At 44.7% G+C, this 14,591-nt stretch overlaps 1 protein-coding gene across 6 annotated transcripts in view; it reads left to right on the top strand.

The window, feature by feature from the left end:
* The window catches only part of TNXB (tenascin XB), a 153,634-nt gene that overhangs the window by 70,715 nt on the left and 68,328 nt on the right, over positions 1-14,591 (top strand). For all 6 annotated transcript variants that reach the window (XM_058173620.1, XM_058173618.1, XM_058173617.1 and 3 more), the window contains 2 exons: positions 3,876-4,163; positions 4,857-5,168. In XM_058173620.1, coding sequence (XP_058029603.1) covers positions 3,876-4,163; positions 4,857-5,168 — 600 coding nt within the window. The remainder of the gene's footprint in view (positions 1-3,875; positions 4,164-4,856; positions 5,169-14,591) is intronic.

Here is a 14,591-nt window from a genome sequence, read left to right as displayed (position 1 = left end):
TCTGCTGAGCCACACCGTCTGCAGAGGTTTGTTTTTTTTAATTTTAAAAGCCGGTTTTGCTTCAGCCTAAACAGGCCTTTAAAAGTAAAAAACAGCAGAACCTTACTTGTACTCTTACTTGTAGAAAACAAGTAAAAGTAGAGATTCTAAGGCACTTACCTGATTACTGATGAAGGCATGGCTCTCTTTCCAGCCCAAAGCTCTAGTTTCACTTTCAATCAGACAGCATCAATCGCTCAGCTAATCTATTTCCTCGGTGATCAATTCTGGGATTTGAAGTCCACAATAAAATAAAATAAAATAAAATATTTGTGCAGCTTTCTGAGATTTGGTGTGTTTCTGTAGTGTTTCACTCTAACTACACAAACACACAAAATCTCAGAAAGCTGTATGTGGCATATTGTGTGTGTGTGTGAGTTGTGTGTGTGTAAAGTGTGAAAGTTGGTTTTTGAGCTTTTTGTGGCTATGTGAAGTGTGAAGTGCAGCTGCTTTTAAATTGTGTGTGAGTCAGTTATGTTGTGCTGTGTTGTGTGTGTGTAAGTGTGAAAGTTGGTTTTTGAGCTTTTTGAGGCTATGTGAAGTGTGAAGTGCAGCTGCTTTTACATTGTGTGTGAGTCAGTTGTGTTGTGTTGTGTGTGTGTAAAGTGTGAAAGTTGGTTTTTGAGCTTTTTGAGGCTATGTGAAGTGTGAAGTGCAGCTGCTTTTACATTGTGTGTGAGTCAGTTGTGTTGTATGTGTGTAAAGTGTGAAAGTTGGTTTTTGGTACCTCTTATTGTTTTTTTATACTTTGTTTATTTTTTTATTATTTATTGTTATTGGCCACGCCCACCAAGCCATCTGACCACCAAGCCACGCCCACCAATTAAGCCACGCCCACAGAACCGGTAGGGAAAATTTTTAGATTTCACCCGTCTTAATGCCTTTTTGGCAGTGCTGTTACAGTGAGCTCTGGCGCTTAGATCGTTTGAGATGACTACTCCAAGGTCCTTGACAGAGTGAGGTTAAGAGAGCCACAGAATTTCCCTGCAAGACCTGTGACTTTCCTTCCCTACCCAGTTGCTTTCTCCCAAGGATAATGCTTGATTTTAGCTTCTCTCAGAACCAGCCTCTGTGTGATAGTAAGTGTATAATTAAAACGACGCTATAGAGCACTGCACACCAGAACAACTAGACACAAGAACAGTTTCTTCCCGAATGCCATCACTCTGCTAAACAAATAATTCCCTCAACACTGTCAAACTATGTACTAAATCTGCACTACTATTAATCTTCTCAGAGTTCCCATCACCCATCTCTTTCCACTTATGACTGTATGACTGTAACTTTGTTGCTGGCAATCCTTATGATTTATATTGATATATTGACCATCAATTGTGTTGTAAATGTTGTACCTTGATGAACGTATCTTTTCTTTTATGTACACTGAGAGCATCTGCACCAAGACAAATTCCTTGTGCGTCCAATCACACTTGGCCAATAAAAAAATCTATTCTATTCTATTCTATAATTCTATATATTCTAATTCTATTCTATTCTATTCTATTCTATTCTATTCTATTCTATTCTATTCTATTCTATTCTATTCTATAATTCTATAATTGTGAGAGACGCATCTGAAAAAGAAGTATGTTTCCAAGAGGTAGATGCAAAAATGGATGTTCATGTAGAGCAGGGGTCTCCAACCTTAGCAACTGTAAGCCTGGAGGACTTCAACTGTCAAAATTCCCCAGCCAGCTTTGCAATTCTAGGAGTTGAAGTCCTCCAGGCTTAAAGTTGCTAAGGTTGGAGACCCCTGATGTAGAGGAAAAAGACAGACTGTGGAAATACCCATTCTAAAAGTCTGCACTATGATGTGTGCATTAAAATATGCTTTCTCGTGACATTCTTTGTTCACAGGGATGTGAGAAAGTTATGTAATTTAGGAGAAGTTGCCATTGCGAGTGAACATGGATTTTTATCACTTGTTATGTATTGATATTTATTTATTCCATTTCTATAGCCACACATCTCAATCAATGATTCGGAGCAGCTTAGAATTCCAAAAATATAAAACAATATAAAAACATCCAAAAAAAATATACACAGCAGCTGAGATACTTGGCCAGTTAATAATAAAATCAGGAAACAAGGCCCTTAACACATTTAGAGCCCTAGGCTTGGGAATACAGCCAGCCAAATATAACCCATTAAAGAAACAGCTCGCCAATATATTGCTTTATTATTGTAAAGTAAATAATAAAAAGGATGAAATTTATACAGATCTGCACACAACTAAACCTAGGACTGCAAATTTAAAAACATAACAGAATCGCGGTGGTTCAGTGGTTAGAGTGCAGTACTGCGGCTACTTCTGCTGATCACTGGCTGCCAGCAGTTTGGCAGATCGAATCTCACCAGGCTCAAGGTTGACTCAGCCTTCCATCCTTCCAGATTGTTGGGGGCAATATGCTGACTCAAACTGCTTAGATAGGGCTGTAAAAGCACTATGAAGCGGTATATAAGTCTGAGTGCTATTGCTATTGCTATTGCTATTGCTATAACTGGTGTCTTGAAAGATATACAAAATAGAATAGAATTCTTTATTAGCCAAGTGTGATTGGACACACAAGGAATTTGTCTTTGGCGCACTCGTGACGTCTCGCCTGGATTACTGCAATGCTCTCTACATGGGGTTCCCCTTGAAGGGCATCCGGAGGCTGCAGTTAGTCCAGAATGCGGCTGCGCGGGTGATAGATGGAGCCCCCCGTGGCTCCCGTATAACACCCATCCTGCGCAGGCTGCACTGGCTACCTGTGGCTTTCCGGGTGCGCTTCAAGGTTCTGGTGACCACCTTTAAAGCGCTCCATGGCATTGGGCCGGGTTACTTACGGGACCGCCTACTGCTACCGAATATCTCTCACCGACCCATGCGCTCTCACAGAGAGGGTCTCCTCAGGGTGCCGTCAGCGCGGCAATGTCGTCTGGCGACACCCAGGGGAAGGGCCTTCTCTGTGGGGGCCCCCACCCTCTGGAATGAACTACCCCCCGGACTTCGTCAGCTTTCGGGCCTCCCGGCCTTCCCCCGCGGGCTTAAAACATATTTATTTAACTGTGCAGGACTGAGCTAGATTTTAAATTATCGGTTTTAAATTGGGTTTTATTCTATATTTTTAATTCTAAATTAACGGGCTTTTTAGAATAAGTTTTTTAATTGCTTTTATATTGTATTTATGTGTTTTTAAATGCCTGTACACCGCCCTGAGTCCTTCGGGAGATAGGGCGGTATATAAATTTGATTAAATAATAAATAATAATAAATATGTCCTCAGTGTACATAAAACAAAAGATACATTCGTCAAGAATCATAAGGTACAACACTTAATGATAGTCATAGGGAAGCAGTCAATATAAATCTTAAGGATACCAGCAACAAGGTTACAGTCATACAGTCGTAAGTGGGAGGAGGTGGGTGATAGGAATGATGAGAAGATTAATAGTAATGCAGACTTAGTTAATAGTTTAACAGTGTTGAGGGAATTATTTGTTTAGCAGAGTGATGGCGTTCTGGAAAAACTGTTCTTGTGTCTAATTGTTCTGGTATGCAATGTTCTATAGCGTTGTTTTGAGGGTAGGAGTTGAAACAGTTTACGTCCAGGATGCAAGGAGTCTGTAAATATTTTCACAGCCCTCTTTTTGACTTGTGCAGTATAGAGGTCCTCAATGGAAGCCAGGTTGGTAGCCATTGTTTTTTCTGCAGTTCTAATTATCCTCTGAAGTCTGTGCCTGTCTTGTTGGGTTGCAGAACCAAACTAGACAGTTATAGAGGTGCAGATGACAGATTCAATGAGTCAGGAGCTAGAGATCTCAAAGAGGGCAGCTATCTTTTATTTCCACAGGATCACAGGAGGATGTGTCCGTTCACAAAATGGTCCTCAGGGATCTGGCTGTATCAGAGGTGACCAGCAACTCTGCCCATCTTACATGGAAAGTCCCTTCAGGAAGATTTGATTCCTTTTTGCTCCAGTATCAAGACTTAGAAGGCAACAATCAAACTTTGCATATGGATGGAGATTCCCGCGAAGTCATTATTCCCAATTTGGTTCCCTCCGAAAGATACAGATTCAACCTCTACGGCATTTTGGGGACACAGCGCCTTGGACCTCTCTTTGCAGATGCTATGACAGGTTAGCAATACCATGAGCCTGGTAGCTTATCTTCCCTTCAATCATAAAAGGCTCCTCTTCCCTCTCTTTTAATATGTAAAAAAATAATAATAGGAAAGCGTTTCCTAATGTTTTCTTGTCATCTTGCAGCACATATTATACTTTGTACAAAAGAGAAATCAGTGAAAGGTAACTATTAATAGAATTATTATGAACATGCAAAGAATATGCATAGAAAGCATACAGGTTTATTTCCAGTATTTTTTCGGAACGATTTACTGCAAGTTACAAGGGAAAGCAGCAGTGGTGGGTTTCAAAATTTTTTACTACTGGTTCTGTGGATGTGGCTTGGTGGGCGTGGCATGGCTTGGTGGGCATGGTTTGGTGGGTGTGGCAGGGGAAGGATATTGTAAAATCTCCATTCCCGTCCCACTCCAGGGGAAGGATACTGTAAAATCTCCATTCCTACCCCACTCCAGAGGAAGGTTCCTGCAAAATCCCCATTTCCTCCAGATCAGCTGGGACTTGGGAGGCAGAGAATAGATGTGGGCGGGGCCAGTTAGAGGTGTTATTTACTGGTTCTCTGAACTACTCAAAATTTCTGCTACTGGTTTTCCAGAATTGGTCAGAACCTGCTGAAACCCACCTCTGGAAAGCAGTCTTAATGAGAAATGGTGCTGACAACAACTCTTTTTAATTCCCTGTCCCCTATAGCTGCAGTTCAGGAACCAAAAAAGAAGAAACCAGATGAGACCATAGTGATTAAGCCCAGCCTGGGGGAGTTCTCGGTCCTGGATGTCACAAGCGATACTGTCCGTCTTTATTGGACCGTCCCCACTGGAAGCTTTGACTCCTTCCTGATCCAGTTCAAGGATGCAGACGGCCAACCTCAAGCCCTGCCTGTGGAGGGAGACTCCCGTGAAGTCACCGTGACCAACCTGGCTCCTTCTCGCAGATACAAGTTCAACCTCTATGGAGTCTCCGGGCGCAAGCGGTCCAGCCCGCTTTCCACCGATGCCACCACAGGTCAGCTTCAGGATTTGGAACTTTTCAAATACTTTAACTTCGTATTAATTTTCTTGGTTTCCTTAACAAGCAGCCATTTTACTGAATGTTACAGCTTATGGATTGCATATCCAACACCAAGGCTCTTATAATTAATAAAGGAGAACATTTGTAGCTCTCTGAGCATTTGTAGCTCTCTTGGGGCTCTCTGAGCATGATTGTTTTCTTGCAGACATTTCATTACCCAACTAGGTAACATCATCAGTGCTAGTAAGGAGTTCTGTTTGTTGTCGGTTTATATTCTGATGTCTTGCCTGTCTTTGTGGGTGGAAGCAGTCTTAGAGATTATTTGGTTGGGCTGTTTCCTGATGGCTCTTTGGTACCTTAGTTTCTTGACTGGGGTATTGCTTATTTGATTATTGATCTGACGTTAACTTTGGGGTTAATCAATGCTGATTTGAGTGCTGATTAGCAGTGGAGAGATGCTGGAGTCTTTTTCTCTTTTGGGCTGGTTGATTGTCCCTTTTGCATAATCTGTAGATCAGTGGTGGGTTTTGAAATTTTTTATTACTGGTTCTGTGGGTGTGGCTTGGTGGGCGTGGCGTGGCATGGCTTGGTGGGCGTGGCCAGGGAAGGATACTGTAAAATCTCCATTCCCTCCCCACTCCAGGGGAAGGTGACTGCAAAATCTCAATTCCCACCCCACTCCAGGGGAAGCATACTGTAAAATCTCCATTCCCTCCCCGCTCCAGGGGAAAGTGACTGTAAAATCCACATTTCCTCCCGATTAGCTTGCACTTGGGAGCCAGAGAATAGATGGGGGCGGGGCCAGTCAGAGGAGGTATTTACCGGTTCTCCGAACTACTCAAAATTTCCGCTACTGGTTCTCCAGAACTGGTCAGAACCTGCTGGAACCCACCTCTGCTGTAGATGTTGTTAATGTCTATGTGTCTACTGATGGTTGATTTGTCAGAGTGCCAGGCTTCTAGAAATTCCCTGACATTTTTGAAGTTGGCCTGTTCTAAGATGGTCACCGTTTCCCAATTGAAACTATGGTTAAATCTGCCTATCTGATGTGAACTTTTTATAACTCCTTATAACTAAGCCCTTTTTTATTTCTGTGCTTTAGCCCACATTAGAGACTCCGGGGAGCCAATTCCTGTCCAACCCAGCCTAGGAGAGTTCTCAGCCCTTGATGTCATGAGTGATTCTGTCCGCCTCCACTGGACCGTCCCCACTGGGAGCTTTGACTCCTTCTTGATCCAGTACAAGGATGCAGATGGCCAACCCCAAGCGTTGCCTGTGGAGGGAGGCTTACGTGAAATCACGGTGACCGACCTGGCTCCTTCTCGTAGATACAAGTTCAACCTCTATGGAATCTCGGGGCGCAAACGTTCCACCCCGCTCTCCACTGATGCCACCACAGGTTAGCTTCAAGGATTGTGAGATTTTCAGATATTGTACCTTCAGATCAGCATGATTGGTTTCCTTATTAAGCAGTGTTATTGCTGCAGTAGTTGCCTAACACTTCAATATCTTGTTTCATACTAGCTCTTGCAAGTTGGATTTTTTGTTAATATTGTGCTGGGTTTTTGTTGTTTTGCCTGGCCTGTTTGGAATATATCTTCCCATTTTTCAACTGCTCTTTATCCATCTGGTGGACACAAAACTAATTCAACTATTGATGCGCAATATATATCTGGTATTTTTTGCAGCAGGTCAAGAGAGGATTCTCTTGACAGGATGGTAGCCAGTTCATAGATCTAAATAATTATTATTTTTTATTTACATTTATATCCCGCCCTTCTCCGAAGACTCAGGGCAGCTTACAGTGTGTAAGGCAATAGTCTCATTCTATTTGTATATTTACAAAGTCAACTTATTGCCCCCCCAACAATCTGGGTCCTCATTTTACCTACCTTATAAAGGATGGAAGGCTGAGTCAACCTTGGACCTGGTGGGACTAGACCCTGCAGTAATTGCAGGCAGCTGTGTTTTAATAACAGGCTTCTTACAGCCTGAGCCACACCGCGGCCCTAATAATAATTCCCATTTTTAAAAAACTTGATAGAGTCCAAGATTGGGGATGAAGTATAATAGGGACATTCTGAACATAAAGAAGACAACTGTCATATTATCAACCTCTTGATATTATCTCAAAATTAGCAATAATAAAACAACATCAAATTATACAAAAATATTTTCCAAACACAGTACTTAGTTAATTTTTATTACCACAAAGATTATTATAACCTTTTCCTTCTATTTCTCTCTTTTTAAGCCCCAATTCCAAATATTGAGATTGCAATTCCTATCCAATCCAGCCTGGGGACTTCTTGGTCCTTGATGCTACAAATGCTTTGGTCCATCTCTATTGGACCATCCACACTTGGGAGCTTTGACTCCTTTGCAGTCCAGTACAAAGATGCAGATGGCCAACCCTAAGCCCTGTCTTGGAGGGAGACTCCAAGGATGTCATTATAACCAACCTGACTCCTTGCCACAGATACAAATTCAACCTCTACGGAGTCTCTGGATGAAAACCCTTGGGCCCCACCCTCACCTCTACTGATGCCACCACAAGTCAGCTTCAGGAGTCATTGTGCTGAAATTTTTCAGCTTTTGGAATTTCGTATTAATATTTCTAGTTTCTTTAATGAGTAGCATGGTTATTGAATGTTTCAACTCCAGGGTTGTATTGCCAACAAGCAGATATTCTAATCAAGCTTTTCTTCCATATTCCTCTTTAAGCTCAAACCACAGAGCCCGAGAAGCCAGCTTCTTTCCAATCCAGCCTGGGAGAACTGTCAGTGCTTGATGTCACAAGCGATTCTGTCCGACTCCATTGGACTATTTCTACAGGGAGCTTTGACTCTTTCTTGATCCAGTACAAGGATGCAGATGGCCAGCCCCAAGCATTGCCTGTGGAGGGAGATTCCCGTGAAGTCACTCTGACCAACCTGGTTCCTTCTCGCAGATACAAATTCAATCTCTATGGAGTCTCAGGGCGCAAACGCTCCAACCCTATCTCTACTTTTGCCACGACGGGTCAGTTTCAGGAAATTCTCTGCCTGGGAGATTTTAAAATCATATTAGTACTTCTATTATTGATTTTCTTTATATATAGCATATTTGCTGATTTCCCCCCCAACTACTGTATTATAATTGCAACATCAATGCAATTACCCCTTCTCTTTCATTTTCATGTTTAGCTCGCCCTACAAATTCAGAAGAACAATTTCCTGTCCAGTCCAGCCTGGGGGAATTTTCTGTCCTGGACATCACGAGTGATTCTGTCCGACTCCATTGGACCGTCCCCACTGGGAGCTTTGACTCCTTCCTGATCCAGTACAAGGATGCAGATGGCCAACCCCAAGCCCTGCCTGTGGATGGAGACTCTCAAGAAGTCACTGTGACCAACCTGGCTCCTTTCCACAGATACAAGTTCAACCTCTATGGAGTCTCTGGATGAAAACCCTTGGGCCCCACCCTCACCTCTACTGATGCCACCACAAGTCAGCTTCAGGAGTCATTGTGCTGAAATTTTCAGCTTTTGGAATTTCGTATTAATATTTCTAGTTTCTTTAATGAGTAGCATGGTTATTGAATGTTTCAACTCCAGGGTTGTATTGCCAACAAGCAGATATTCTAATCAAGCTTTTCTTCCATATTCCTCTTTAAGCTCAAACCACAGAGCCCGAGAAGCCAGCTTCTTTCCAATCCAGCCTGGGAGAACTGTCAGTGCTTGATGTCACAAGCGATTCTGTCCGACTCCATTGGACTATTTCTACAGGGAGCTTTGACTCTTTCTTGATCCAGTACAAGGATGCAGATGGCCAGCCCCAAGCATTGCCTGTGGAGGGAGATTCCCGTGAAGTCACTCTGACCAACCTGGTTCCTTCTCGCAGATACAAATTCAATCTCTATGGAGTCTCAGGGCGCAAACGCTCCAACCCTATCTCTACTTTTGCCACGACGGGTCAGTTTCAGGAAATTCTCTGCCTGGGAGATTTTAAAATCATATTAGTACTTCTATTATTGATTTTCTTTATATATAGCATATTTGCTGATTTCCCCCCCCAACTACTGTATTATAATTGCAACATCAATGCAATTACCCCTTCTCTTTCATTTTCATGTTTAGCTCGCCCTACAAATTCAGAAGAACAATTTCCTGTCCAGTCCAGCCTGGGGGAATTTTCTGTCCTGGACATCACGAGTGATTCTGTCCGACTCCATTGGACCGTCCCCACTGGGAGCTTTGACTCCTTCCTGATCCAGTACAAGGATGCAGATGGCCAACCCCAAGCCCTGCCTGTGGATGGAGACTCTCAAGAAGTCACTGTGACCAACCTGGCTCCTTTCCACAGATACAAGTTCAACCTCTATGGAGTCTCTGGGAAAAAACGTTCGAGGCCGCTTGCCACGGAGGCCACCACAGGTCAGCTTCAGGTTTTAGTATGGCTTTGCACTTTTTAGATAATAATCTTTCATATTAACATTTTTTGATTTCCTTAACAGGTAACATTTTTTGACTGTTTCAGTTTTTGGGTTGCATCTCCAACACCAGTGAAATCATAATAAACTCTTTTCTTTCTGTTTAATCCCCTTTGCAGAGTATGAGAAGCCAATTCCTGTCCAACCCAGCCTAGGAGAGTTCTCAGTTCTTGATGTCACAAGTAATTCTGTCCGGCTCTATTGGACTGTCTCCACCGGGAGCTTTGACTCCTTCCTGATCCAGTACAAGGATGCAGATGGCCAAGCCCAAGCATTGCCCATAGATGGAGGCTTTCAAGAAGTCACTGTGACCAACCTGGCTCCTTCTCACAGATACAAGTTCAACCTCTATGGAGTTTCCGGGCACAAGCGGTCCAGCCCTCTCTCTACTGATGCCACCACAGGTCAGCTTCTTAAGCTAGCATGACTGGAGGCATGTCTCGGGTTCCTTTTCTGTATTTGTGAAGTACTAATAGCTAGATTGACCAGTCTTAATAGCCACAAAGCACCGGAAACTTGCACCAGTGGTTGTGATTTTTTTCCCCATCTCTCTTCAGTATTTGGGGAGGGAGGGGAGGAGCGATATATTGATTTAATTACAAAAGAACATCTTACACACCCCCCCCAAAAAAATTGTAAACCATACATTCCGAGCATTCCATCAGCCGAGGGCCCAAGTAGGGGTGGCGGGGTGGCGGTTATTATTAAGGAGAGTCTTGAACCGAGAGAAACCACTGTGCCTCAGATAGTTGGGTGTGAATCCCTCTACGTGAAGTGGGGTCGTAGGACTCAGGTGGGCTTGCTGATCACGTACCTGGCTCCTTGCTGTGTGACAACAGCCCTGCCTGAGCTGTTGGAGTTGCTGGCCGGGTTGGCAATTGAAACCCCTAGACTGTTGGTCATGGGGGATTTCAATTTGCCATCAACCGGCGTGGCGTCCTCGGTGGCTCAGGAGTTCATGGCTTCCATGACGGCCATGGATTCAATTAATTGACGGCCCTACCCACATCAGGGGAGGCACCCTAGACTTGATTTTTATCTCTGGCCAGTGGTTGAATGATCTGGTTTTAAATGATTTAGTTGTCGAACCTTTGTCATGGTCAGATCATTTTCTCCTTCGTCTAGACTTTCTGACCGCTACCCACCACTGCAGGGAGACGGAACCAATGCGTTGGTTCCGTCCCAGGCACCTGATGGACCCGGAGAGGTTCCTGATGGAGCTTGGGCCGTTTCCCGAGCACCTGGCCCACGACACGACTGAAGAACTAGTTGCGGCCTGGGAACAGGCCGCGGCTGGAGCTTTGGACTGTGTCGTGCCTTTGCGGCCTCTGACCCGGCGTCGGTCTCAACCAGCTCCTTGGTTCTCCGAGGAGCTGAGGGAGATGAAACGCCGGAGAAGACGCCTAGAGAGTGTCTGGAGATCCAGCCGTTCTGAGGCTGACCGGACACTAGTTAGGTCCTACAGCAGGACCTACCTAGTGGCACTGAGGGATGCGAAACGTTCCTACGTTTCCTCCCTCATTGAGTCGGCAGATAACCGCCCGGCCGCCCTGTTTCGGGTGACCCGCTCTCTCCTTCAACAGGAGGGGCGGGAGGACCCCCTACAAGGGCGTGCCGAGGAGTTTAACGGTTATCTATACGATAAAATCGTTCAGCTTTGGGACGGATTGGATCAAAATTGGGTAGATCCAGGCGAAGGTTCCGAGACCTGTCTTGTTGAGGTGGTTTGGGATGATTTTGATCCTGTGACTCCCGAGGACATGGACAGGTTGCTGGGTAGGCTGAATGCCACCACATGTTTACTGGATCCGTGCCCCTCCTGGTTAGTACTGGCTATTCAGGAGGTGACACGAGGCTGGCTCCAGGGGATTACAAATGCTTCTTTGCGGGAGAGGGTCTTTCCCGCTGCCTTGAAAGAGGCGGTGGTGAGACCCCTCCTCAAGAAGCCTTCCCTGGACCCAGCTGTTTTAGGGAATTACCGCCCAGTCTCCAATCTTCGCTTCACGGTGAAGGTTGTAGAGAGTGCGGTGGCATGTCAGCTACCCCAGTACTTGGATGAAGCTGTCTATCTAGACCCGTTCCAGTCCGGCTTCCGGCCTGGATACAGTACGGAAACAGCTTTGGTCGCACTGGTGGATGATCTCTGGAGGGCCAGGGATAAGGGTTACTCCTCTGCCCTGGTCCTATTAGACCTCTCAGCGGCTTTTGATATCATCGACCATGGTATCCTGCTGGATACCGGTTGGAGGGGTTGGGAGTGGGAGGCACCGTTTATCGGTGGTTCTCCTCCTACCTCTCTGACCGGTCGCAGACGGTGTTGACAGGGGGGCAGAGATCGACTCCAAGGTGCCTCAAGTGTGGGGTGCCGCAGGGGTCGATTCTCTCACCCCTCCTGTTCAACATCTATATGAAGCCGCTGGGTGAGATCATCAGTGGCTTCAGGGTGGGATACCAACTGTACGCTGATGACACTCAGCTGTACTTTTCCACCCCGGGCCACCCCAGTGAAGCTGTCGAAGTGCTGTCCCGGTGTGTGGAAGCTGTACGGGTCTGGATGGGGAGGAACAGGCTCAAACTTAATCCCTCCAAGACGGAGTGGCTGTGGATGCCGCCACCTCGGTACAGCCAGCTGCAGATGCGGCTGTCTATCGGGGGTGAGTCATTGGCCCCGATGGAGAAGGTACGCAACTTGGGCGTGCTCCTGGATGATCGGTTGTCCTTTGAAGATCATTTGGCGACCGTCTCCAGGAGAGCTTTTTATCAGGTTCGCCTGATCCGCCAGTTGTGTCCCTTCCTGGACCGGGATGCCTTATGCACGGTCACTCATGCTCTCGTTACCTCTCGCCTGGACTATTGCAATGCTCTCTACATGGGGCTCCCCTTGAAGAGCACCCGGAGACTTCAGCTAGTCCAGAACGTGGCTGCGCGGGTTATTGAGGGAGCAGTTCGGAGCTCCCACGTAACACCTATCCTGCGCAGACTGCACTGGCTACCTGTTGTTTTCCGCGTGCGCTTCAAGGTATTGGTTACCACCTTTAAAGCGCTCCATGGCTTAGGACCGGGCTATCTACGGGACCGCCTACTGCCGGCCGCTATCTCCCATCGTCCGGTGCTTTCCCACAGAGAGGGACTCCTCAGGGTGCCGTCAGCCAAACAGTGTCGACTGGCGGCCCCCAGGGGGAGGGCCTTCTCTGTGGGGGCTCCGACCCTGTGGAACGAACTTCCCCTCGGGCTTCGACTACTACCTGACCTTAGGACCTTTCGCCGCGAACTTAAAACCTATTTATTTCGGATGGCTGGACTAGCTTGATTTTTTATCTTTAATTTTAATTGAATGTGATGGGTTTTTAAATTTTTGTAATTTTATGGGGGTGTATATTATTTTAATTTTTGGGCATATTTAAATCAGTTTTTTAAGGGTTGTTTTAATTATTGTGTATGCTTGTATTTTATCTGCCTGTTCACCGCCTTGAGTCCTTCGGGAGAAGGGCGGTAAACAAATTAAAATATTATTATTATTATTATTATTATTATTATTATTATTATTATTATTATTATTATTATTATTATTATTATTATTTTCAGGCATTCAAAAATTAATAATAATAGTTTAAAAAGCTGTTTTCTACTTTATCTGTTTTCTGCATGCTCTTTATTTTCTTAAAACTCCGATTTCCCTATTATTTTCATATTTTTCTCTTCTGTATCGCCAGTAGGTTTATTACTGACTTGTATAAATTTGTTGTTTTAGTTCCTATACAGGTAATCTATAATGGTATTTGGAACCTGGATTTCCATCACTAAACAATGTGGTAGTAAGGCATAATGTCATTGACTGTGCCGACTTATGACAGTAGTAAGAATCCCAGTTGCAGCTGTTAGGCGAATCCCACATGGTCGCTGTGTCTCATGTCAGCAATTGCCATTTGAGACCAACTGCTGCTTTCCCCTTTGACTTTGCTTGTCCGAAGCCAGCAATGAATATCACAACCGGTGATTGCATGTATACAGAGTGCTGCAATGTCTTAATTGCAAGCCAGTTGCCGTGTACTCAAATCATGATTACATGACATGAAGATGTTGTGAGGGCTGCAGCTACAAGGACCCATCGTGAGTCCCCTTATTCAGCATCATGTTAACTTCAAAAGGTCGCTGAACAAGTGGATGTTAAGCGAGGACTACAGCATGACTTCTGGCACTCACAATTACAGCTATCCTCCTTTTTGCAGAGTTCAGTTTGTCTTTTTATCTTTTAAAATTTCTTTTATTCAGTCCAAAACTTGGCTTTTACTTTGTCTTTCCTGTGTGTCGGTTCCTGGCAGAGCTTGTGGAGGCTTTTCCTCTTTGGAAAATTTACTGCATCTGAGGGAAATGGCTCCAAGAACTTTTCCCTCACTTCACTTCTGAGGGAAATAAATAAATGCCTCTCTTTCCCTAGTTTTCTCAGTTTTTGTCTCCTTTCAGTTGCCTCTCTTCATCAGGGCAGTCTATCTTTTAGTTTGCCTCTTTATTTCTCCGGGGCTTTGGCTCTTCTTCTTCATGAGGCCTCTTCTTCATGAGGTCTGAGGTAGCAGAGCTCCCTGGCAGCCATTTTGTCTTCCCTCCTTCTCCTCTAAACTGCTGTTCCTTTGACAACTGTTCTTTAATAGGCCGCTCAGTTGCTATGACAATGGAGGCGGGCTGAGAGGGGAGTGGAAGGAAGGCATACAGGCGCTTTTAAACGATGCAGGAAGTCCTTCCACAGGACAGTTCGGATATTATTATTTTGTGTTCATTGTCTTGATTTCCTTAATAAGCAACAATTTTTACTGATTATTCCATCTCCTAGATGGCATTACAAGACCAAGAAAATGTAATTAAATCTTTTTTTAAAAAAATTCTCTGTTTTAGCCCACGTTACCAATATAGAGGAGTCAATTCCTGTGCAACCCAACCTAGGGGAGTTTT

The sequence above is a fragment of the Ahaetulla prasina genome, chromosome 2, assembly GCF_028640845.1.
Source record: "Ahaetulla prasina isolate Xishuangbanna chromosome 2, ASM2864084v1, whole genome shotgun sequence".
NCBI classification, from domain to species: domain Eukaryota; kingdom Metazoa; phylum Chordata; class Lepidosauria; order Squamata; family Colubridae; genus Ahaetulla; species Ahaetulla prasina.
The sequence above is the reverse complement of the archived record's forward strand: the minus strand, read 5'-3'. Positions and strand labels throughout refer to the sequence as shown.